Source organism: Cryptotermes secundus, unplaced genomic scaffold (genome assembly GCF_002891405.2).
Source record: "Cryptotermes secundus unplaced genomic scaffold, Csec_1.0 scaffold641, whole genome shotgun sequence".
NCBI lineage: Eukaryota > Metazoa > Arthropoda > Insecta > Blattodea > Kalotermitidae > Cryptotermes > Cryptotermes secundus.
The window spans coordinates 261,650-288,593 of NW_019720713.1; the positions used below are offsets into that span (position 1 = coordinate 261,650).

The 26,944-nt window shown below is 38.6% G+C and overlaps 1 protein-coding gene across 1 annotated transcript in view; it reads left to right on the plus strand.

The window, feature by feature from the left end:
• Positions 1-1,833: 1,833 nt before the first annotated feature.
• The window catches only part of LOC111871894 (methionine--tRNA ligase, cytoplasmic), a 29,836-nt gene continuing 4,725 nt past the window's right edge, over positions 1,834-26,944 (plus strand). Inside the window, exons 1-14 of the mRNA XM_023865281.2 lie at positions 1,834-2,245; positions 4,586-4,746; positions 6,196-6,315; positions 10,308-10,451; positions 10,998-11,141; positions 14,086-14,195; positions 16,101-16,217; positions 17,397-17,600; positions 18,034-18,310; positions 18,982-19,146; positions 20,178-20,397; positions 22,076-22,289; positions 23,927-24,163; positions 24,743-24,926. Of these exons, the coding sequence (XP_023721049.1) occupies positions 2,143-2,245; positions 4,586-4,746; positions 6,196-6,315; positions 10,308-10,451; positions 10,998-11,141; positions 14,086-14,195; positions 16,101-16,217; positions 17,397-17,600; positions 18,034-18,310; positions 18,982-19,146; positions 20,178-20,397; positions 22,076-22,289; positions 23,927-24,163; positions 24,743-24,926 (2,400 nt within the window). The 5' untranslated portion in view covers positions 1,834-2,142. The remainder of the gene's footprint in view (positions 2,246-4,585; positions 4,747-6,195; positions 6,316-10,307; positions 10,452-10,997; positions 11,142-14,085; positions 14,196-16,100; positions 16,218-17,396; positions 17,601-18,033; positions 18,311-18,981; positions 19,147-20,177; positions 20,398-22,075; positions 22,290-23,926; positions 24,164-24,742; positions 24,927-26,944) is intronic.

Below are 26,944 nucleotides of genomic sequence, written 5' to 3' on the forward strand. Positions count from 1 at the left end.
TCTGAGACCGCTGCTCCTGCAACGTGTTGCCTCGGAGAGCCGCCGCGAAGGAGACTCCAGGAGTGACTATATTTGATGAGAACACCCTTCCTGTTGTGGTTTTGGGTGCTCTCTGCAATTTCCTCTTCTGCAGCTCCTCCTTCGCGTGACTGCAGCCGCGGTAGTTAGCGGGATGCGGTTTCTCCCCATCCTTCAGCTCACAGTTACAACACGCTGGAGTGGAGGTAGCGTTCTCTTTCTCGGGGCACTCTCTGTGCAGGTGGCCACCCCCGCACCACATGCAACGGGGAGGTTGTTTACAATTAGCCCAGACGTGGCCAAATTGTTGGCAGTTGTGACACTGCGTAAGGCCACTCTGTGCTCTGGATAACTCGACCCTGGGGTCGCTCCTTTTTATACGCTGGTCGGTGGGGCGGAGCCAAACTCGAAAGTGAGGAGCAAGAATTAATTGGCTAGCGCGCGTAATGGTGTAGACGCGGGCTATCGCCAAGCGTAGTATAAATGCGATCATTTGAAGCAATCTGATTGGTTAGCGCGCGTGATGGTGAAAAGTGATGTGAAAAGCGAGCTTTGCAGAAATGCGTGATAATGTGGGATGTTCCCACAAAGTGTTCTACTCAGGCAAATAACAATTCTCGGAAATTGCGGTTGCTAGTTTCCTTGGTGTGCCCTCGACGGGTTTCTTGCCTCCGTGAGTTTCTCAGGGCGTGTAGCTACACGGAGTTTTAACGAAGACTGCAAATATTAATTTCCTTGATTAGTTGTTATGCTGGTCGGGAAGGTACGAATTTTGAAACTCAGATTATTCGGTTCAAAACGCTGTCTTCAAGTTTTCCATTTAATTGCGGTCGTTTGCTATGAGAGATTCCCCAGGCAAAGTTGTAGGATATGACACCGTGTATATTTTTCCGTGGATTATTTAACTACGTTTTCTCTATCGATTCTGTATAACATTTGATGGTAAGATGAGAGATCAGTGATGAAGTATAAATGATTTGGAAGGAAGAAGTCATGCCCAGTATAGACATTATTCTGGTATTTTCCTGGAAGGACTGAGGGAAACCACGAATAACCTCAGCATATCCGATGTCCCAGCAGAGATTGGAACCGTGTTCTTTCTGAATAGAGGTCGAGAGTGTTATCTGTAGATCAACCTGTTTGATGACGTTGTGTAATCTGTGAGGTCTGTGAGATTGTTACGAGACATATCGGAGAAACCTGTAGCCTCCATTTGCCTCCCTAAGGATGGAGCCGGACGTTCTTCCGAAACGTCGATATACATCTTCCAGATTACACAGCGTTCCATCCTAGAAGATACGCTGCCTGCTTGGTTGAACCTTTGACCCTGTAGACAGTGGCAGTATGCCCCTCCGAAACATTCTTGGACATACTGGATTGCACAGTGTCATGTCCCAGAAAATGGTGCTCTTCATAAAATACAAATATGATGTCTTGTTTCAACAGAGGTCACCTCGTGGGTATTCACCCACCATCTATATATTTGTGAAATACGATTCTTTCAATCGAAGAGAGCTGTTGTAACGCAGAAATTTAATATGGGGTCAGAGACCACATACATTATGTAGTCTACAGATTCGTCAGCAGGCTATACACAGAGGAAAATAAAACAGACTGAAAACTACGGTCTTCTAGATTTCTTTTTCCGACATACAAGGCGTTACACCTCAGAATCCCGTAACCTTCACACCGAAAACGTTTGAAGCAACAAACGAACTGAACTGCATCATAATGATCATAATCTATCATAATCGTGAAGGATCGTGAACGATCGCGAAGGAAATATGAGAATCTGGCTGACGCAACCGGCCGCAACTCTCGTGTTTCAGGCATGCCAATATTATTTTTCTTTCATTTTTGCAAATTAAGTTTCTTTAATAAAAATCAAAACTTTAACGGAAAAACTTATAATCACTAGGTGTTCAAGGGCAATTTTCAACCACTGTATATGGTCATAGACATATGAATTTGTACGCAATTGATTGTTGCATATGTTTGCAACGTTCATCATCCCGTGCGTGTTATCAAGGCCATGTGGCTTGTATTACGGTAGAGGAAGGAAGACTAGTTATTTATTGATTTTTCCATTATTTATTATATTAACGATATATGTAACAGTAAACGATGAAACTTGTAACAAACGAAAATAATCCGTTATCACTTAAAGTGCTAATATCGGCAAATTTTGCTCAGAAGGAAATTTTGTGTGAAATTGCTGATGTGGATGGTAAGTTTAGGTTAGCAACCCATACGGTAGTGAAGCCATGAATAAAAGTTATTGGTAAAATAATTCCCATTCGAGATTCGGGAAAGTCAGATTCTACAATGTAAGTAGTGAGTAAACATACATTGTTAAGAAAAGGTGCTTGTTTTGTCGGCGATTCTGTCACCCAACTTTTAATAATTTCAGTTTTATATCAGTTGGTCATGTATTTCCTGTTTGCTTTGTAACTGAAAGCCTAGAGTTCTAAGACTTTTTACATGCACGGAGAGCAACATTGCCATCCTGTGGTTTCTCGGTTTGATTTTTGTTATAATATTCTGACTTCTCTCGCCATGTATTTTGTTTATTTGTGGGTTGTTTAACGTCACCATCTGTAGTTCGCATTATATAGAATTAAATGGTAGGATGGTTAGTGAACAGTGATGTGAAATTAAGTGGTTGTGGCCTAATTTGGGGTAGTATCCATACGTGTGCCGAGAGGAATTGAGAACCACGAAAGCCAGTCTTGGAGTCAAAATTTGATCATGTGACCTGCCAGATATGTAGCAAGAGCGTTTCCCACTTCAGTGTGTCATTTAGTGTACAGTACTTGTATTTTGATACAAAATTTGCTGCTCCTTATGCAGAATCAGAAACTCTTGGAGTTATTCTTCTCTCATATCAGGGTTGAGCAGAGAAATCTTCTTCTCCCTTCAGTTTGTTCCTTGGGTGGACCCTGTTACATCTTGTAATAGGATTATAAAAGTATATCTGCCATGGTAGATGTTGCAGAAGGATTCATTCCACATTCCAACAATTCTATTTAATGTGTACTATAATATTTAGTTTTTCTGGTCATTCTTATATCCAGTTATTTATCTTTCACTGCAGCTCATAATATAGACACAGTTAATCGCTTATGGGCTCTTGTATTAAAACCATAGGAATTTATTCAGCCAGATTAATCTGTCTGTAACGAACTTCATGAACGAAATTCGGATATTACCAACTTAGAAGTTTAAAAAATATTTTTGCACCAAATATTGCAGTGTAGTACATAGTTCGCACTTGGCTTCGTATTTAGGAGCACCTGGTTCAGATCTCACTGAAAGGCTGGCCATTCTGCAGAGATATTTTCAAGTTTCCTTCAGTCTGCAGTCATATACCTGCAAGCAATATGCTTGAAAGCTATTCCTGTTACACAACATTTGATATGTAAATGACTTGCATTGAGATGTTCATTGTAGGTGTACAGTAGATGATCCTTGCTGCATGTAAATTTCATTGCTTAGTATTTAAGAGGGAAGCACTAGAATGGTAATGTTTATAACATGATGTTTAACAAGGTGGGTAGGGATACAATGTAATACACAGAATTATCAGTGGCATCCTTTGCAGTTTATTTAGCCGACTTGTGGCCAGTTATGAACTCTTTATTATTGGTTTATGATATAAGTTTACAAGTGAAAGCTTATTTATGGTGTAGGGTAAAGGGGACTTTATTGTAGATGAAAATGACCGCCATGCTATAGTTCAGGTGGTTAGTCACTGGCTTCTCACCAGTCCCAAGGTAGTCCATGTTGGACAGGGTTGTACTTGGGGATGTTTTTTTCAAGCGCTTTGGTTTCCCATGGCAGTTACCATTCCATCAATACCCCATACTTTCATTTATTGTTTGGGCTGGTGCAGTGGACCATTTATGGACTAAGTTCCGAGGGACTGAGTGACACACCACCTTAAGGGGGGGGGGGGGGTCAGTATGGCTGTATATTGGAATTTCCCAAAAACATTCAGTGAAAGTCAGCCATATCAAATCTTAATAATATCTGCCCAGCAGTTTAGGCACTGATGCTGTGTCACAGACAGATGGATGGAGAAAATCTCCACATAAGATATTCATTTTTACTTTGTAAAAAATATTTAAAACAGATGTAAGTGATAAAAGTCTTATACCTCTTCTTTAAAATGACAGTATGCTTACTGTGAACTGTAATATGCCATGTACACAACACTTACATTTTTTTTATGTACGTGGATATTGCTAGCCCATTTGAAACTTGTTGGAAATGTATGCAACATTTTAATAGAGAAACCTCATGAGAAGAGCTCGCTTGTGAGGTCTGTATTCTACAACACAATTCTGAAGCTTGTGACAGACGAGCATTTTTTTTTTTTTTGTGATAATGTTACCAGCCAGCTGCAGAAACCCCCAACCTTAAGGCATTGTGGTTTTGAGGTGCTTGTTCCATTTAGATGCTGCCCTTGTTTGTCATGGTCCACTTTATTGTACATGTTCTTAGTCTGGCTGGACTCAAATGAATTATGTGGTTTGATATTAGTTATATATTATTGGTGCTGTTATAGATCCACGTTTCCAGTCCCCACGTCGCCTTCCTGTTCTTGAACTAGATACTGGTGAATTTCTCTTCTCAGCAAATTCAGCCAGTCGGCTGTTATTTCCACCTCATCAGAGTACCAGTGTAGTGGTAGATAAGTGGTTGGAATGGGAATCTTCAGAGCTACAGGTAACCAACCCAGTGAAAGAAAAGACTTGTGCATGTGCACACATATACAAGTTCTCCATTTCATTACACTTTTTACTCCAGTTCTGCAGCAGAAAAGGAAAATACTGAGGGCATGACTGATTGCAATATTTCTTTGATGTTGAAATGCCTGGTAGCAAACACACTACAAATTTGTGTATTTAATAGGAGATAGTCTGTAACTATGTATGTTGGTATTTTATGTAATTCTGACACTGTAATAGTTTTCACAAACTTACATTGATGGCAGTTATACATTGGAAACTTTGCCATCTGGAGGATAAATTTATAACTTAATACACACTATTAATGGAGAAAGAAGGGATCTTAATATAGAATTAAGCACCTTTTCAGAATTTGTCTGAAGTTGATAGGGTGCATGCATGTTCAGTGACATCATGATTTTAGTTTCCTTCAAGGGCTATAGTGTATGAGAGTGGATCAGAATTAAATAAATAAAGTGTTACCAGGTGTGATGTAGACAGCCATAACACAGTCCTGGTAACATTTCATGAGCATATCTGAATGGTGATGGAGTTCAACTGTTGCAGAGATAATTGCACTATAGAGACACTGTGTGGAGTCAAGTTATTTTTCTTTGTATTTGTTAAATGTACCATTACATAAAAGAATGTTTCAGATAAGAGCTGTAGATCTCAGACAGATCTGAATTATGTTTTATATACTGAGGTTTTGTATGATAAGCTGTTTCCAAACATCACGATTGAGAGAGTGGCACCACTACTACTTACTTGAGATGTTCCAAGCTTAAGTTTTGTTAACTAGTTACTTAGACATAGGGTTTTTGTGGTTTTGCTCAGTCCCTCCATGTAACTGCCATGGTTGGTACTTCAAATTAGGCATGTCCATCTTTTTTGTTTCATTATTCTCAAGTCTTCCTATCATTAGATGCCATGTAATCTGAGCTATTGAAGGTAAATAGATAAGCCATAAGATTTTAGATTTTCTTGGAGTGAAGAGTCATATTATGGCCTTGTGGGTTATGACACATTGTAATCTGGTGGGCTAGAGTAGAAGATGAGGCACTTTGTTCCTCAGAAATGTTTTGACCATTTGCTATCATAACCCAGAAGACCAAAGTATGAAACACATATGCTGTTCTGTGAGGGAAACACTAAAACTTGGCTTTGGTTTTATGTGAAATTTGTGTTATAATGTACCAATAGGAACTAAAATTAATTCACTTAACGTTCAGATACCAAATTCCTTTGAAATGTATGGAGTGCTTTTGGAGACAATACATACGGAAGAAATGATGGACATAATTTCACCATTTTATGTGTTTTGTGTGGCCAGTAAGTATGCCATGGGTGTTTTATGATTACATGTGTCAGGTTTTGTTACATATCTGTGGTCGGAGAATGATGTAGAGCTGTTTGTGTGAGTTAATGCAGAACTTTTTGTTATTAGCCTGTGCTTGCATATTACCTGAGTGCTACATCCAAACCAGACACAGGGGTCAGCAGGCAGCTGAAGGAATATCTAACTACCTTGAACTTGGCACTTTCTGGAAAGAAGTTCCTTACAGGAGTAGGTTGTATACATTTTTCTTCAACTGATTTTTCTTCTTGCTGAAGGAAATTATTTTCTTTATATCTGTAGGCTATCCTAATCTTTCCTGTTGCTTTGATTTCAGTACCTTGATATCTGTCCTATATTTTATGCATTGCTGTTGGTAACTGTCTGTTTCCAAACCAACATTTTAAATTATTTCCATACCATTTAACACTTTACAGAGTGAATGTTTCGTGTGCAGCTATCGGAAAGTTCCTTGACTAGGTCAAACAAGAAATACTGGCATAACTTACTCAATTTTGGCTTCCACCTCCTTCACAATAGTCTCCCTGGAAACATATATAGCAATCCAATCATTTTTTTTCCACTCTTCAGAAGCATCCTGGAAATCATTTTCCTTAATACTGTTGAGTACCACTTGTGATTCGCTTTGGATGTCAGACACTGTTTCAAGGTGTCACTTCAATTTAATTTTCAATTTGAGAAACAGAAATGAAATTACAGGTGGCTAAGTCCGGCAAGTAAGGAGGATGAGGAACTATAACCATGTTGTTAATCATAAACTCTGTGGTTGTCAGGAATGTGGGGGCAGGTGCATTGTCATGATGAAGGAGCCAGTTTTTGTTGTGCCAAAGTGCCTGTCTTCTGTGTTGCACATTTTCTCTTTACAGGGTTTGTCCGAAAAGTAATGTCTGATTTTATTGTGAAGTGACTATACATCGCAGTGCGCTCAGACCGGTTGGGATTGGTGGAGGGGGAAGTCAGCTTATGAATGTGCGGTCGCTTAGTCGTCTCCAAACTTCCTATGAGTGATGAAAGGCTTTTCCGTGAAACTCGTTTTTGTCTCCTGTGCAAGCCGCAATCCTTGGAACAAAGGATTGCCATCAAGTTTTGTGTGAAACTTGGCAAGTCTGCAGTGGAAACTTTTCCCATGATAAAGACGGCCTTCGGTGATGATTGTTTGTTGGAAAGTCAGGTCTACCGGTGATACAAGGCCTTTTTAGAAGGCCCTGAAGAGGTCGGCGATGAAGCCCATGCTGGACGGCCATCAACAAGCACCACTGACGCGTGTGAGAGAACTTTTGAACTCAGACTGTCGTTTGAGTGTTTGTTTAATGGCACAGACATTAAACATTCCAAAAAGTACCGTTCACGAGATTGTGACAAACCATTTTCAGATGTGAAAAGTGTGCGCAAAGCTGGTGCCCAAAGTGTTAATGGACGACCAAAAATCGCGCAGAGTTGAAACGTGCCAAGAACTTTTGGACTTGTGTGAAAGTGACCCCCACTTTTTAGACAATGTCATCACAGGTGACGAGATTTGGGTGTTTGAGTACGACCCCGAAACAAAAAGTCAAAGTGCCGAGTGGCACACCTCGGCATCCCCTCGCCCCAAGAAGACCAGAATGAGCAAGTCAAAGGTTAAGGTCATGGTCATTGTGTTCTATGACATCAGGGGGCTTGTCCACCATGAGTTTGTACCACATGGTACAACCATCGACGCCAAATTCTACGTGGAAGTGCCAAAGAGACTCAAACGAAGGGTTTATCACATCCAGCCCGACATCGCGGACGATTGGAAACTTCACCATGACAATGCACCAGCCCACACCGCCTTCCTTGTGACCTGCTTCCTGACCGATTCAAAGGTGCCAACGGTTCCCCAGCCGCCCTACAGTCCTGACATGGCTCCCCCAGACTTCTCTTTTTGTTTCCGCGTTTGAAAACTCCCATGAAAGGACATCATTTTGGGACAGTTAACGAAGTTGAAGAGGCTTGAACCAAGGCTCTGAAGGACATTCTGGAGGAGGCCTACCATGTCGCCTTCGATGCCTGGAAATCTCACTGGAAGCGATGTATCGATGCAGAAGGAGCCTATTTTGAAGCCTTTTAATGTGTTGTACCGATCTAATCAATAAATGTTTTTTAATCGCCTCACTGACATTACTTTTCTGACAAACCCTGTAAGTGCCTCAGAATATCACAGTAAAAGTCAAAGTTGGCCGTAGTGTTAGGAGAAACAAATTCACAGTGAACAGTCCTCTTCATGTCAAAAAAAAAAAAACAGTGAGCATGCTCTTTGTTGAACTTTGAACCTGCCGCACCTTTCTTGCTCTTGGTGATTGTGGACTCTTGTGTTGCAATGATTGCTGTTTTATTTGTGGATCATAACCGTAAATCCAATTTTCGTCACCTGTTATGATCCTAGAGATAAAAGTTGGGCCCTCGTTAACCTTCTCTTGTAGCTCAAGACATATTTGTGCACTGCTGCTTTTGATCATTTGTCAAGAGTCACGGAACAGACTTTGATGCAGTCTGGCACATATTACAATTTTCTGTTAAGATCTGTTTGCAAACTCCATAACAGATCCCAGTGGTATCTGCGAGCTTATGGATTGTTCGGTGACGGTCTTCGTGGATGAGTTCTCAAATTTTTTCAACATTTCCTGTCATTTTGCAGGTGCTTAGTCACCCTGAACTTCATCTTCAGCTGACACTCAAATGGCCTTAAAATGTGAATGGCTTTTAGAAACCGCTGTCTGACTTGAATATTCTCCAAAAGCCTCACAAAGCATTTCAAGGGTTTCAGTAGCAGATTTACTGAGCTTCACGCAAAACTTTATGCAGACACGTTGCTTGATTTTGCCATCCATCGCAGACAGACTGAAACACAAAGTTGAAAAAGCACTCTTGTAAATACAGTGTTTGTTCACAGTGCGGTGTCACGTGGCAGACTGATGCAATATGCTTGCAGAAGTGTGACCTTGGCCTCACCTCTCATCTTTCACTGGAGCAGTTACAACAATAACAGTCCAGGAACTTTCCAATACACCTCATATTCTGTTCTGTCTTATCCTGTTGTTGTATTGCTCTTCCTCCTCAACCGTCTCATGAGTTACATTTTCTTTTTTCATGAATGTAATAAATTGCTACTTAAGTATTCCTATTTTTTTTTTTTTCTAAAATCCCTTTAGAAATTTCCCTCTCTCTCACTTTTATTTCATTGAAGTCCCCCNAAACTTTTAGTTTCAGGAGACCATATTTTATTCAGAGACTCCATCTTCTCACAGCTGATGGCCTGAGAAGACTTCATTACTTGAGCTCTACAGTTAAATAATTTTTCATTATGTAGGATTATACATTTCCTACCTGCTTGTTTGTATGTTGATTCCAACTATTTTCTATAGCACTTTAGTATTAAATGCTTGCAGTTTATTTTCATTACTCAAAATGTGACACTATAAATCAGTTCTGAAGGATTCTGATGATAGTGTATTGTGCTTGGAATGATATATGTGCAGTTTATGTTCATTACTCAGAGTGAGGGACTGCAGGTGAATTCTGAAGTTCTGCGGATCAAGTATTACACTTGGGATAACAGAGTTTTTGGACTTTTTCCATCATCTGGTTCCTAAAGAACCCATCTTGGAAACTTGATCTTTTTCTGTTGTTTGGTGGAAAAGTGGGGAAGCATGCATTTGGGTCCTTTAAATGAACTAGTCTCAATTTACTGGACAAGCAGAGTCAGCATAACTACAACTGTTATCTGCACCTGAGATCATGTCCCATCAACAGGAGATAATGGGAAAATTTGCAATAAACATTTTGGAAATGCATATGAATAACTTAAACTAATGCAGAGGAGGAGGATGTTAAAACAAAATTATCAAACTAAAGGAAAGAAACCAAGCGCAGAAATACTGTTGCAGAATAATAACAAATATACAAGCCATACAATATGCAACATGTTGCTAGTGCTATGTATGGACCAATAATGGAAACCTTTGACAAAATTTATAGAAGAGCCTGTCAGGTGGGCACATGGCATACAAAGGGTTAAGAAATTCACATTACTAGCTTTGTTGTGTTTGAGTTCTTACTACAGAAATAAGTAAAATATTTTATGTGTTACTAGGGCACAGATCATTTTCTATTATAGACAGGTCTGATACAGGTTCTACTGCATTTCCTGTCATGTTGGTAACTGCTTCTCTGTGTCCTTGCAGGAAGGAGTATCCGTAGCAGATGTAGCTGTATGGAGCATTCTGTTTCTGTTAGCAACAGGAGCAAAACATCTTCAGGAGCTGTTGTCAGAACAGAGCCATGTGCAGCGTTGGTTTTCACATCTCAGTCTACAACCTGAAGTACAGGTCTTGTAATGGCAGTTCAGCTTTCTTGTTGGCATACATGGTGTTTTGTTACTTGGAGAAGCTGTTATATTGAGGCACATTGTAGCTGTTGCCACGCTCAGATTTTGATCAGGGGCTGTACAAAGCTGCTGACAATATTTTGCATCCCAGATATTGTTATGTAGTAATCCAGAAATGAACCCATTGGCTTTGTCTTAGGTAACAGTTCTTTATAATGCCCGGATAGAGTGAGGACCAGCATACAAAATTATTCCATCTTGTCAGTTTATACGTAATTTTGACTTTACCTCAGAGATGATAGTTTTTGGTTGTATTGTAGAATGCCCTCGGCACAGTTCTGCAAAAATATCCATGGTGCATTTTTCTGGAAGTAACCCTAGCTACAGCATGTTTTCTTGTGTCTGGAAATCTCAAGCGCAGTGTGTTAGTATTAAAGTCATTAATTAAAGAACTGATATTTGAAACAGTATGATAAAGATTAGCATGTAGGCTGTGTTTGGTAATTATAAATTGTTGGTGATATGATTATTGTTTTGTTTTTGTTAGGTGGCAGTTGATCAGTTATGTCCTAAAGTGGGTATAGCTGCTTACCACAGCTTGGCAAATGCAACTTGGTATCCAGTTAATGCAGTCCTCTCTTATGTGGAAAAAGTGCCACACTCACGAATTCCATCTGTAAACAGTCTTGATGTGAGTTTGCATAAATCATAGCAGAACAGGATTTTTGAATGGCCAAGTAGTATGCAGTGGGAAATACTAACATCTGTTCTCAATAATTCTGAAGAGAAAAATGAAAATCATATCAGTGAATATCTGAGATGAAATAGTATTTTGTGTAGCTAAAGAAATGTTCAGAATAATTTCTTGTTGCTGAGAACAGAATCGGAAAAGACAAATGAAGATTTAACAACATGGAAAAGAAACAGTTTTTCTGTGTCCTTCTTTCCCAGCCTAGAACTGATAAAAGTGCACTCTGCAGATTATTGTTTTGCACATATTTTCATATGTACATTTTTTTATTGTGGTGATGCTCATTATTTTTGCCACATTTTGTTATGAAGACAAATTTCCTTTTCTCCTCCACCTCACATTTTCTTCTGTTGTATACAGGTTGGTGGATGAGAAGTCTCTTTTTCCCCCCCAATCTTTAATTTTCTCCAGTATGTCTTTTATTTAAAGTGACCACATTTAATGCCATGAATTAGATTATTGAAATGTTGTCACTTTAAATAAATTTGAAAAAAAAATAGTCGTGTTTTGAAGTATGTATGATACAGATATTCATTTTTCTCTATGCAGGTGTCCATTCTAAAAGTTACCTGGCAAATTTATAGTGTATATTGTTGAAGTACATTTGCAGTACTTAGCACATATATCTATATTTAGGTAGTTCTCTCAGTTTAATGCAGTTCTTTTACATCTGAGACATGAGTTATAACATTTCTGTGGGAAAATGGAATAATTTAATTTTGCCATAAATTAAAATCTTATATTTCATAAAGCACAGGCAGTTTTGTTTGCAGGTAGGTGGTAGCATCAAGTAAACAACATTTTTGAAGCCATGCCATTATTTAATTTAGATACAAAATCACTACATAGTGAAACATTTTATTAGAAAATAATCAAGAGACGGGAAGTAACAAGGGGCTGAACAAAAATTGCATGAGGAGCATCATAATTTTTACTCCATCAGATATTACTAGGGTTATCAAATCAAGGAGGATGACATGGGTGAGGCATATAGCATGCATGGGAAAGTAAACTGTGAAGATGTGAATGAAGCCATCTTAATATTAATGATGTTATGTTCTGTTATGTGTTTTTGTTAAAGTCTCTTGTTAAGATAAAATACAAGTTGTATATGTTGGTAGAATTTACTGGGTGTGCTGTTAATAATGTTAAAGTGAAGGTGAGTCTGCCCTGTGCTTTTAAACACAACACTATGAAGACATAGGGGTATGGAGGTACACCTCCTGCATTGTTGACCTGAGTGCTAGAAGGAGGTGAGTGATCAGCTACACACTCTGGGAGCTTTACCCCTGGAGAAAGAGCTCCTAATATCCATTTTATACCATAACAAATTTGCTCAAAGTGTTTCTAGGCAACAGCTCGGTAAACAAGTTCCAACGTGCAACAGTGGAAGATGTGTCTGAGTGGATGAATGTTATAGCTTGTTCCTAGGCAATAGTCAGCACGCCAATGAACTTGCTGGCTAGTCATCGCGACTTGTGTTTTCTGTGTTGTCGTGTGGAGCCTATGTAACGAAGGCCTGTTGTAGCTTAGATTAGTGCAGAGGGCAGCGCAGTGCAGTGTAGTAGTTTGCAAGAGTGTGGTTATGAGGAGAATACTTTATGTATAGTATTTGGAGTGTGTAAATTCAGTGGGATTGTTATGGTTCCTGTGTTGAGATATGTTGCCTGGAGATGATTAGTGAAGACGAAGAATATTAGTGCGTGTGCTGTGGTGAACTGTAAATTGTGTAAATCAGTGATAGTGCTGCATTAAGTGTGATTAAGAGAATTTCTAACCAAAACGCTAATATATCCAATCATCTGATCTGGAACCTGTTACTTTTGTCGTGCATACTCTCCTGCATGTGACGATACAAATGTGGGTTGCCTTCAAAGCCAATCTGAACACTGGAGAAGGGAATGTCTTGCCCCTGTCAGGACTCATACTTCTTGGTTGTACGGTCCATAGCCTAGCTGCTATGCCAACAGAGATGCCCTGGGTTCCAGTAAATACAGTATGCGCCAAAGTATTCAGTACTGAAATGAAAAGACGTCCTGATGATACCACTGTCTATTCATGTGAAGGCCCCTTGCACAACAGAACCTTCTCAAATCCCGAAGAAATGATCTGATCACCATGTCCCTGTAGTGTTCATGGGTGACGGTAAGGCATGGCCTTCCTCATCCTCAATGAAACAGGTGCCTAATATACCGTGTGCTGAGACGGCACACCATAGCGTCACACATGTACTATGGAGCGGTTTGTGGACGATAACATCTGGCCTCTCAGAACCAAGGAAGCAAGTTGTCTAGCGACCACTTCCGTATGAGTGGAAATAATACTCAATTATGAATACTTTTTCCTCCGTCAAGAGAGCCATTTCCAACAACAACTGCACAACACAACTTCCTTTTCACTACTGGGAACACGTGCGGCTTCAGCTATAACCCCGTCGACAAACACCTGTACGTTCGAGATGTGCAAGTTTCAGCACTGCATATTTTGGCACATACTGTATAAGAGGGTTCATAAGTGGGACTGTGTTCATGGTGAGTGAGATGGTAATTTTCATTTTCTGCTGCCACACTCTCTCTCTCTTTCTCTCTCTCTTTTTTTTTTTTTTTTNTGTGTGTGTGTGTGTGTGTGTGTGAATGTAATTTCATCACAATGTACACTATTAGTATGCCGGGCAGTACTTTGAATTGATGCTCTGTATTTTGGAGGTGATACTGCTTTATAACAAAGAGCTTCGATACTGAATTGAGAATTGTAAAGGGCTGTATTTGAAGCACAACACATGCTTTTTAATTGCATGTCATGAATGTATGCAAGCACTTCTTTTTCTGAAACACATCTGTTTAACACAGTAATGTGATGTATACATTATGGATTCTGCCTCCAGGGTATGTCCAAAGAATCACCACTTTCAGAAGCGGAAATTAATGCGGCAGCTGAAGCATGGCAAAGTGGTGCTGCCAGGAGACCAAAACCCAAGCCCCAAGTTTCTCCTGTGTGAGTGATCCATTTTCAGTTCCTATTTTGTTATTTTTATTCCCTCAGTATCTTGCTTGCCCGTTCAAGCATAATTGCTCATACTGTTATGCTTATGTGTGATTTGTATAGCCTAACACTTTATTGTCCTGTGTATGTATATGTTGAAAACGCGAATCTGGATGCTTACTTTTCATTAGTGCAGTTAGAGCACTTTGGGTTTCAAGTACTCATTTTATTGTTTCATATACTGGTAGTGTGTGCCCCTTGCAAGACTTCATGAGGCAATTTCTCTTGCTTAAGCTATCAACTTTGTCTATAAAAATATCAAAATATATATATGCTTAAGGACTTTTTTATTAAAGGATGTAAGAATGTGAAGCCAAATCACTGCTGGTAACACATGGATTTGACTAGTCAGAATCAGGCCACTTTGCCTTATAATGGCTCCTGGCAGAAATAAATCGGATACCAAATATGTATATCAGTTAATAGACATTTCAGTTCTTGGGATGACACCATTCAGCAATTGGATTTCATATTGTGTTCTGAATTTCCAATCTGTAAAGTAAAGCATGATTTTTCCTTTGCTAAATTATGAAATTAAGCACTATGCCATGAAGACATACAGGAGAGTGGAGGTATAGTTCCACCTTCCTTGACCTCTGCACTCTATGGAGGTGACTGGTCAGGTTCATGCCCTGGCCACTTTACCTGCAGAGACAGAGGCCTCGGTACCCTTGGAAATGAAGCTGGATAGGCCTCAGAGCTGGCCTGGACACTATGAAGAAGAGAGAAACCTCTTTCCTCTGCCATGAATTGAAACTGAGCTGCTTGGCTGTCCAGTCTGTAGCCTAGTCACTGTACCAACTTAACTATCCAAGGTGTTTCTTGGCAGAATGGAAAAGTTGAAGTTATTGGTACAGTCTCTGCCAATAGATCAGAACTCTCGTATGTCTTTATTGTAGAAATCACAGTATTCACCTGATCTGCATCAGTATAATAGAGGAGCTAATGTTAATCAGAAAAAATGTTGCAGAAGAGAAGAATGTATAAAGTAAATTTTAACTATGAGGCTAGAACTTGTGACTGGGGAGATGAATATGGAATTTAATGAGCACAGTCTTAAGAATTCTCTGTACAGAAGGTGCGTGTTTTGCATGGAGTCTTTTCTTGTTTTCTTCTTCAAAAAAATCATAGCAAATTTGTTTTACTAAGATACCAGGGTGTAATTTTCATGATGTGACATTAGATTTCAGTGAATAGTTCAGTAATATAAGTACAAAGATTATTCATGCTGTCAGCTGCATTCAAACTTGTGGGGGGGGGCACATTGTTCAGGTAAGATACAAGATTCTCGTTCGTACAGTATCTGCAACCACAACTTAGTGCACATTTTTGTCTCATCAGTTTGAAATGTTCACTTTTGCTAAAGTTTATGCTTTGTGTATGTAGAAAATGTCTGGTACACTGTGTTTTGCGTCAAATCTGAACTGTTGGTTGCCATACCAACTGTTCATTTCCTTCTGATGTCAGTGGAAATACAGTACAGCCTTGATGTAATGAGAATTTATAAATATTCTCATAATGAGTATTAGTAGTATCCAAAAATGGTAGTAATACATGATATTTATTTATGTATTTGCAGTGGAAATTTGCACAAAATTAGATGACATCGCTTTTGGAGCAATATTCATATTAGGTAAAGCAATGATGAAGCACAGCTTAAGTGTGGGAAGTATCAGGAGTGACTTCTAGGGATATGTGGCAGGATATTGAAGGATTGAAGGATATATTCATACTCATTTGAATATGTGTCATTGTTTATTGGTAAAAGAACTTTTGAAGTGGGAGACATAGAAATGTGCCAACTACCAGCAGAGTAAGAAAGTGTTTGAAAATGACGGCGGTTATTCCCTTTCATAGGTTGCCTGTTCCTGGAGAGCGCAATGTGTTAATATCATCTGCATTACCATATGTAAACAATATTCCACATCTGGGTACTATTATTGGGTGCGTGCTGTCGGGTGATGTTTTCGCAAGGTATGTCACATTTGTATCAGGGGGCCACCAGGCTGGTGTGAAGTTGCAGGTCATCTTTAGATACTTGCAACGAATCATTGACTGTGGTTTCCAGTAACACAGGAAACTTTATTTTTCTTTATTAGGTGACCATTGCATTAAACCTTCAGATGTGCAAATATCCCAATTTTCAGACTCATACTTTACCTTGGATGTGATTTTTGAGCTCAGATCTGACCTGCACATTATTCCTATATGCAATTGTTGTAGTAGAAGTGAATAATCTGATTGTTATGAATAATAACCAGCAGTTATACAAAATTGCCAGCTGGGAATTAGACATAATTGCAAACAGTTACTGTTTATAATTGTCATTTAATAATAATTATCATAACATAATCACCAAACATGAGAAACTGATTTTGTTACAAAATGTGAACAATATATATCGAGGTAAAATTGTTCCTGTGCTTAATTAGTTAGGCACTATGCCATGAAGACATATGGGGGAGTGGAGGTATAGCTCTACCATCTTGACCTCAGCACTAGATGGTGAGTAGTCATTATCATGCCCTTGCTGCTTTACCCCTGGGGAAAGAGCCACTGGTACCCACTGGATAGGAGGCTGGGTGGGCCCCAAAGTTGGTCTGGACACTGGAGAAAAATCTTGCACTACCAGAAATGAAACCCAGGCAATTCAGCCCATAGTCCATCACTATATTGACTGAGCTATCCTGATTCCTGAAGATGTGTGCGTGTACATAGAGTGAAGGAGAAGGGGGGGGGAATCATGCTCTTCCAGCGGAAGAAATTTTAGCCATCTTGTGATGGAAGTTTATTTCGTACATTTATGACCATTGTTTTGAAAGCAGTCATATCAATGAATTGTTTATAACTGACTCTGTACACCAGTCTTGAGTGTCGAGTGTTCCTGCAAAGTGCACATATGTTCAGTTTTTATATGAATATGTGTAGGGTTACAATTTTTTTGTGTGTAAGAATTGTGTTACCATTTACGATCAATGACGTAGCTTACCAGAGAGTGTAGTATGCCTTATGCCAAATTTTGTATATCGAATTGATGACCAAACTGACAAGTACAATCATTTTTCCCCCGGATCCAGTTTCCGTTGAATTGTGATTAGTAACCTTATGGAATGAACTAGTTTGTTTGGTTGAACAGATATTTTTATTCATTAGATTTTCTCGGCTATGTAATAATAATACATTATACATATGCGGAACGGATGAATATGGAACTGCCACAGAAACGAAGGCCTTGGAGGAGGGACTAACACCACAGCAAATCTGTGATAAGTATTTCAAGATCCATGATGCTGTCTATAAGTGGTTTAATATCAGCTTTGACCATTTTGGACGTACAACAACTGCAGAGCAAACAGAGTAAGTGGAATTGTTGTCACACTGACATGTGTTACATCGTTATGTACTACTTATAGTGATAGTCAGTGCATATACTGTTTCTTTCATAATGGGTGAAAAATTTCAGTTCCATATTCCTAGTTAACCACAGATGTATGTAAGAGGTTTTGTAGAAAGAAGGAAAGTTAGTGAATATGAGTATGCACACTTACTGACTGAAATGTTGGCTAATGTTCATTATCTTAAATCAAGTAAATCGTAGCGTCATTGCTTTTATGTTGGCTTTCAGAATGTTTAAAAAGGTTATTACTAAGTAGGTTTTATGCTTACATTTTTTAGAAATTTCACTTGAGAGTTGTATCACTTGGCAGTTCACTGGGTCATGTGTACAATCTGTTGTGGCCTCTTGGTTCATAAAATAAAGGTTTTGATGTATGATTCTTATCTGTTACAGAATCAGTCAAGATCTGTTCCTACAATTGTATGAGAATGGTTTTTTGTCAAAGGAGTCAGTGGAGCAACTCCTTTGTGAGAACTGCAACAGATATCTAGCTGACAGGTTTGTAGAAGGAACGTGTCCTCGTTGTGCATATGAGGATGCACGAGGTGATCAGTGTGATGGCTGTGGCCATCTTGTCAATGCCACGGAGCTCGTTTCTCCTCGCTGTAAAATCTGCCAGAAAAGGCCTGTTGTAACAAAGTCAGACCAGTTCTTTCTTGAACTTCCAAAGGTAAGCAGTTCATCATTTGAGGTAACAAAATTTATCCACTTTCAAATTGTCATTTATTAATATTCTGTAGCATATTCAATTGATATTTCAATGCAAAATAAGTACAGAAGCTGTAGTTTGCTATTTTGAGTTCATGTTCTTGCTGTGTTAATTTTTAAGATTTCTTTGTCTCTTTTGAGGTAGAATGTGACACCCATGCTTTTTGAGGGAAGGGATTCATAGTCCAGTCTTGATTTGTTTCATTGAGTTTGATTCAGTGTAAGTTGTGATGCTGGAAGTTAAGGTTATGTATGTTTCTGTCTCGCGAGTGTCATATACTAATAAACATATTCCATGGAGCGTACAAAGAATTTTCTGTGATGTTTACTGTTGCATTGTTTTGCTGAAAATACGCCCGTTAAAAGAAACAACTCCCACGTCTTGTGGGGCCTGTTTGCTTAGTGTAGAATGCATTTGATTTTGAAGGGCACCACTTTTAGTTGTTGCCCTTAAACCCTGTGTAAGTAAATTTTGCTGATAGAGGACATGTTTGTGGATGTATTTGTACCCAGTATTATGGTTGATATTTTTGCTCCTTTATTGTTAATGAGGTCATATATTTTGCTTTGGAATTTTCTGTACAAACTGTACAGTTCTGGTTATGTAGCATTTCTGTACATTGATTCTTGCAGACAGAGCCCCTGTTGAGAAATTGGTTGATTCGAGTTATTGATGGCTGGTCACACAATGCACGAGTTATCACCCAAGCTTGGTTAAAAGATGGACTTAAACCACGCTGTGTTACTAGAGATCTCAAGTGGGGAGTCCCAGTTCCATTGGATGGATACAGGAACAAGGTACTATAATTTATGCAGGAAGAGGGCAGTGCAATGATGTATGTTGAAACAGTACTATATAAATACAAGCTGATATAAAGATCTTAAATTCGCTTAGTGGGGGGTGGAGTCTAACTGGGTCCACTCGGCATGGTGGCGGCCACCGATTGGCCTATTGTAGCCTGCCCCGCATGATGATGATGGAGAATTTGGTGGAATGAAGATTGGCAGGGGAAACCGAAGTACTCAAGAGAAAACCCACCCCAGCGCCACTATGTCCACCATAAATCCCACTTGACCAGACCCAGGATCGAACCCGGGCCGCTGCGGTGGGAAGCCAGCGACTAACCGCTTGAGCTACTACGCGTCGTATAAAGATCTTAGTGGCTGTTGTTAGTGATACAGTGAGTGTTTTCAAAACATGATAAACATTGCAATATAAAAATGTTAGTGATGAGGTTGTTAGTAATCTTCACTTGTAGTGATATGTAATGCTTTCTTAGCCAAAATATAACCATTTCATAGTGATGTGTAATCTAAATGGAAGAAGTTTGCTTGGGAGATGGGTGCATAGATGAGAGGATAATATTAAAATGAATCTTAAAGTGTCTGAACTGGGTTCAGCTGGCTATTATGCCTTGTGAATACAGTAATGAACTTTACAATTCCATGAGATCTGTTGACCAGCTGTGTGATTGTGATGTTCCCAGGAATGATTCTGCCTTACTGCATCTAGTCAGCAATTCATAATCTCTTTATAGTCTACTAAATGTAGTCTTTGAGTACTGGCATTTAACATTTTCTTAATCTAAATGTAGCTGTTTGGTAGTGATATGTAACCTCTTGTTAGACTAAAGAGTTTCCTAGGCTGTGGTACTGTGAAGTGAATTTAAGTGCTGTAGGTTGGCTTGACTTTTGGAAGGATTGTCTAGTTCTCCTGCCTTAGTACGTGCTCAGAGATGAAGCTTTCTGTGTATAGTATGGACATAATACTCGCATATCCTGTTTTAGCAATGTATTTAGAATGAAGATTCTGTATTTTTTTTCAACAGGTGTTTTATGTCTGGTTTGATGCTCCAATTGGCTACATGAGCATAACAAAAACATACACAGATCAGTGGGAGAAATGGTGGCGGCCAGAGAGGAATACAACTGTTACATACTATAATTTCATTGGAAAAGATAATGTTCCTTTCCACTCTGTTATGTTTCCTTCATGTCTGTTGGGCGCCAATAGGAACTATACACTTGTTAGCCATATAATGGCTACAGGTAAGAGAAATGATACAATAGACTGCAGTGCTGTTGTGTTGTGGGCTGCAGGAGTTATGTTCCAAGAAAGTATTATAATGAGGTTCGTGCAAAAGCTCCTGGCTAGGTTTTCTGGCCAAAAATTGATGTGAGGTAGAGTGGGCCATGCTGTAGAAGGGCCCACTTTGTAGTTTAATATATAGTTGATCATATTTTGAAGTGCGCCATTGTGTAGTTTGATAGAACTGTGACATACGAGACCATGTTACAGAAAGGCTTTTCTGTGTAGTTTGATGACTCTTTGGTAAAGTACCGTATTTACGCATGTATAGGCAGCACATTTTTTGCCAAAAATTCAAGAGGAAAAGTGGGGTGCGGCTTATATTCGAAATCACACTTCGTTTAAAAAAAAATTATTCATAATTAGTAATACAGGGTGTTCAAAGATCGAGGAAACCGGGGCAGCAGTGTAGAGCAGATGGAACGTTTCTCCGCTACTACTGTGCCCCTCCCTGCTAGCGAGAGTGCAGTCGTGTCGCTGATACCCTTACATCAGTTTCTGTACATGCACACATTTATAAGAATACTGTAAAAAGATAACACAAACTTACTGTGCTTTATAACAGGTGCTGAAAGTGACCCCCTTCTGCTTGCAAACATGCTTCGCATCGCATGAAGTTTAAATTTAGACGTATAACCTGCTCTTACTCGACCCATGTTTCACTCAGAACTAACCATGCAAGTCAAGTAAAGGCGAAAAGGTTATAACTCTCCCCCGCAATGCCTTTGTTCCGAGCGGTACCGTTATTTTCGCTAGTTGCGAACTTAGGAATGTTAAATGTTGCCAAATTTCGGAATAATTTCTACTCCTGAAATAATATTCCAAGAAAATTATTTTTTCTATAATTTCTGTCTGAAAATTGTGCTGCGGCCTATACACGCACGCAGCCTATACATGTGTAAATATGGTAGTTTGGCAGATGTGTGTTAAAGTAGTTTGTGTTATAGAAAGGTTCTTTATGTAGTTAATGTTGGATCAGTTTGCTCATTACATGGGCTCAGCATTTCAACAGTACACTTAAAGCGTTAATTTTAATCACTTAATAAAAATAGCTTCATTGGAGCAGTTCACTGCATAATGTAAAATTTGTATTAGCAAGTGTCAGGTTATATAACAGCTGTGGGACCAGCCTGAATTTAAATGGTTCCTGTGTATACTTTCATGAAAATTATTTCCTCCAGAGTTGATAGATGATTAGTGATGTGCGATTTTGAAAACACTTGTGCAATACTGTGGCATGCAGTAGCATAATTGGTTGAGGCACTATGATACAAGCCGGAAGATTGTAGGTTCAATTCATGATGAGGTCATTGGATTTTTCAGTTTACCTAATCCTTCCAGCCACACTATGGCCCTGAGGTCAACTCAGTCTCTAACAGAAATGAGTACCAGGAATCTTCCTGATGGTAAAAGGCAGCGATTTGGTGTGTACGGCTGACAACCTGACGCTGTCTGTGAGCTGATTGTCTAGAAAATGTGGGAGCCTCAATATCTCAACCCTTTGGGCCTCCACGGCCTGTTACAGGGATGGCTTTACCTTTACCTTTAGCTTTTTTTCAGCTTGCATAATAGTACATGAAAACACTTGTATATAATGCAAATATCATCATCACTTATGTCTGTCTCCAAACTTTACAGAATTCTTGAACTATGAAGATGAGAAATTCTCTAAAAGTAGAGGTGTAGGAGTTTTTGGCACAGATGCAAAAGAGACTGGCATCCCTTCAGATGTGTGGCGTTTCTACCTTCTCTATGTTCGACCGGAATCTCAAGATTCAAATTTTAGCTGGGTGGATCTTGCCACTAAGAACAATTCTGAACTTCTGAACAACCTTGGTAACTTTATCAACAGGTAAGAAGGAAGTGGAATGATTCTGAAATGTTGAAACATTGTTTTGATATTGTCACGTGTTGGGTATGTCACGCGTCAAATAACTTCACATGGGTCTTGGATTTAGCGAATCTTTATTGGACACTCACTCTTACACACCTTACAACCATTACCTCTTGCAGTATCACAACTACTGCCTCTACTTCAATGCGACATCTCAACTGTCCTTGGCTGTGGCTGGATCCCAACTGTCTCATTCGTTTGTGTGTAACTCTGCTTATATAGGCGTTATGTGGACTGGATACCAGACATCATTTCGCACGGTTCTGTTACCTCTGTTCCGACAGTCCATTGTTACACAGCGAGCCTTTTGTTGTCCATCTCCGGGGAAACACTTTTGTTGTTTCAGTGTTGTCTACGCAACGGCTCACTGTTATTGCGTTACCATGGAAGTTCCTACTCCAAACATGTTACAGTATTATATACAGTGCTTGAAATATGTCACAAAGTGGTATATTGAAAGTAATAGATTTATTTTTAATTAAAGAATTAGCAGAGACCCTCCTTGCCAAGTTCTGTGAAAATCTGACAGTTTTCAGGAGTGGAAAGATGTAATAGACAGATGCATAGGCTTCAAAAATATGGTGTGCAAGTTTTTATATTCTTTATGTGAATTAATCTTATTAAAAATGTTCACGACAAATCGAACAGCTTGAAAACCTTGTCAGAAACATGTATTTTTGTTCTTACGTTCTATGTGATTAACAACTAAAATAATTAATAACAAAATTGAAATCAGACGGCTTGAAAATCTTGTCAGAAACTTTTATTTTTTGTTCCTACTTTCTAAAGGATTTACAATTAAAATAAAAGTAAGTATATCTACTATTTTATCCATTGTTTTGTATGACTATAAAAGTTATTCTGTTCTGAGGAAAGAAAGGTTTCAAGAAAGAAATTCATGGGCATACGAGGAATAGGTGACTGGAGAACAGCAAAACTTGCATAAGGAACAACAAAATTTGTGCATGAAGAACTTAACCGTCCAGCACAGAGATGCGCCCTGACACATTTGTTGTCTGTTCTACATGATTATAGTCTGGTTTATGGCACTCTCGTGTGTAATTTCTTAACCATCTTCATTCATATGCATATACAGTGTCATTTCTTTTTTCATTTAGTAATGAATTTAATTTATATTAATTTAGTATTAACTGCTGTGCATTATTTATTTCCACTTGTATGTTTGAAGATTTGAAAATCGGTGAGATTACAGTTTAATTACTACTATTCATAATTTAAGTTTTCACGCTTATAGTTATTTGGAATTGTGTGTAATTTGTTTTTAAATGGGTTTGTATTATGCTTAAGTGTTGTAACTTCATAACCTTCTGATACATAAATTACCAGTATAAACACCTGAGGGCAAAGTAAAGAAGTAAGTATTCTCTGTTAATGCTCATTTTTGATAGCTGTAGGAATGTGATAGCAAGGACCAGTTCCCCTCCCCATTGCACTCTGTTCTAAGAAGCATTGACAGTGATATGCTAGTGTTATTTTACGAGAACATTGTAAAATGATTACTGAAAATAAACCATTTCATATTCTTGTATGAAACATCTGCTCTTTAAAGAAATGTTTTTCTGATTCTTCCATAGGTCTCTTGTATTTGCTGAAAAGAATTTTTCACGCCAAGTTCCTGATATGTTACCTGGAGTTCAGGAGTGGACACTGTTGGCATTGATAACTCGTGAGCTTAAGGCCTACATGGGAGCTCTGGAAAATGCAAAACTAAGGGATGGGATTCGTCACATTTTGAACATCTCTCGTCATGGGAACCAGTATATGCAACTCCTGCAACCTTGGGTACTTCTGAAAGGCAATGATGAAGAGAGGTAAATCTTGTTTTTATATACTCCTGAATTTTGAGTTTCACTGAAATGCAATGGATAAATGTATGAACTGAGAAGTGCATATGGCAGGTAACTTGTTGTATGCACTCCGTAGCCCTTGTTATAAAGGTAGCAGTGAAGTCAAGGTAGTAAACAAAATAAAAACTTACTACATACTGTGAAATGGAATTTGTGATGGTAAAAAAACATTCAGAGGTAAATTAATATTTTTTACATTTTGTTATCTCTGTCTTTAAAAGAATTCATCCCTGAATGACCTGGTGATCTGTAAATCAGCATTGAATTTAATGATGGCTTCATTCTGTAGAAGGTGATGGTTATATGTGGTCTGTGGGTTGCAGTAGGAATGTGATTAATGCTTACATTTATATCCAATTATACTTTGAAGATTGCTGCAGCAGTTTTCAGGGAGAACTGGATTGGTTTTCTGTTATCAGTTGAAGTAAATGAAACTGAAAAATAAAACTTGGAAGTAAAGTGTGTTCTGAAATAATCGTGGAGGTTACAAACTTTATATTCTTTTTAAAAATCTTAGTTTTTGAAGATATTTGTGTTTTTCAGAGCACATGCAGGCACAGTGATAGGTATCTGCTGCAACATTGCCTGTCTGTTGGCAGTCCTATTGAAACCATACATGCCTGTGACAGCAGATATTTTGAAAGAGCAGTTGGAGGCTCCAGATGATGTGTGGATTATCATACCTGAGTTCACAGTTCTGCTTCCTTCAGGACACAAACTGGGCAAGGTAATGTAACAAGAGTGGCATGGGATTTTGTATTTATATGCTTGATAATTCCCTTGCATATAGGTTGCACCCTAATGTCAGGATACCAGCAAGTGTTCTTTGCTTTCATACACAGATGGCACTAGGTTTCAGTTTGGTTTGTGTAACTCTTAAAGTTAAAAAATATAGAAAGCTTTGTTTTTTAAGTAAGTGAACTCTGTTGAAGCAGAAACTGTCAAGTGTTTATGTGGTGATGGATGTGTGGAATCTTATGAAGAGATGTTCACTTTTGAATGCCAAGATTTTTAGCCCTGTCTTTAAAATGTTTGTTAACCAATAATGGGAAACTTACGGACGATCACATGATGATTGCTGAGTCTTTAAACAAATATTTTCTAACTATAGCTGATAATATTAAAAGGGTAACGAATAGACATGCTACTGGGACTGATTCAGCTAATCATACAAAATATATGAATCAAGCCTTTATTAGACCATTCCCTAAAATTCACTTAAATCAGACTATGTATAAGGAAATTGAAAGTGTAATTGGGTCCTTTAAACCCAAATCCTCTAATGGATATGATGAGATCTCGGTTAAAATTTTAAAATTCACTGCACCATTTATTAGTTCTCCACTAGCCTATATTTGTAACAGAGCCTTTGTAACTGGTGTTTTTCCCACCAGATTAAAATATTCAGTAATAAAGCCATTATTCAAAAATGGAGATAAAACCAATATGTCTAATTACAGACCGATATCATTAATGACATCTTTCTCCAAAGTTTTTGAAAAGATTATTTATATAAGAATGCACCGACATGTACTTAATAATAATATACTAGCTAAAGATCAGTATGGTTTTAGGAGTAAATCATCGACTGAAATAGCCACGTATGAACTAGTTAATGAAGTATTAAATGCTTTGAACAATGGTATGTTTGTTGGTGGTATCTTTTGTGATCTCAAAAAGGCCTTTGATTGTGTTAATCACGATATATTACTATCGAAATTGGAATTTTACGGCGTGGCTGATAAGGCTGGTGCTTTGATTAAGTCGTACCTTGCTGATAGGCATCAGAGAGTTGTTGTGAATAACGGTCTGAGGTACTCAGAATGGGGGGAAATTAAAAATGGAGTCCCCCAAGGTTCAATTCTGGGTCCTTTGTTGTTTTTGTTGTATATAAATGACTTGCCCTATATCATATCGAACAAGTCCAAACCCGTTATTTTTGCTGATGATACTAGCATAGTCATTACTAACCCTAGGTCTGCTGATTATGAATTCAAGGCTTCTTTAATATTTAAAAACATAAATGATTGGTTTCAAGATAATTTATTGTCATTAAATTTTGAGAAAACACATTTTATCGAATTTCTGACTAAGAACCGCCAGCCGATGGATATTCATATTGAGGATGATGATGATCGGATTGTTAACACTACAGATACTAAGTTTCTGGGGCTTATTATTGATAACACATTGTCTTGGAATGGACATGTGGATTGGTTAATGTCTAGATTGGCCTCCGCATGTTACGCGATTATAGCCCTAAAATCTTACATGTCTCAGGGTACATTAACCCGTTGCCGTGGTTCGACGTGTATGTTTCGTCAGGGATTTAAATCGTCTGGGGGGGTTCGACGTGTATGTTTCGTCCAGCTGCACACCTATGTTATAACGCCCATAATAATTGATGGTTTTGCTGTAGATTGTTAGATTTTTCGCTGGCCTGTTGTCAGTAGTACAGAGTATAATATGACACGTCTTTATCTGCGCTAAGTCATTGTTACATATGCCTGTCTTGCAGCAAAGTTCCTGTGGCTCTTGCTAGCGGTGTCACCGCTATGAATGTCGTTTTTTCTTTGCTACGAAGTTATAAACAGCAGAGACGTGATGTGATGTGTTTATAATATGATATTGCCCCGAGCTGGCCACACTGACACACTCAAATGGCATTCTTAGAAGAGGGTTGTCCAAAATTTTATTCTTGTAAAATCGATTGCTTTCGCACAGTACATAGCACCCATTTCTTAG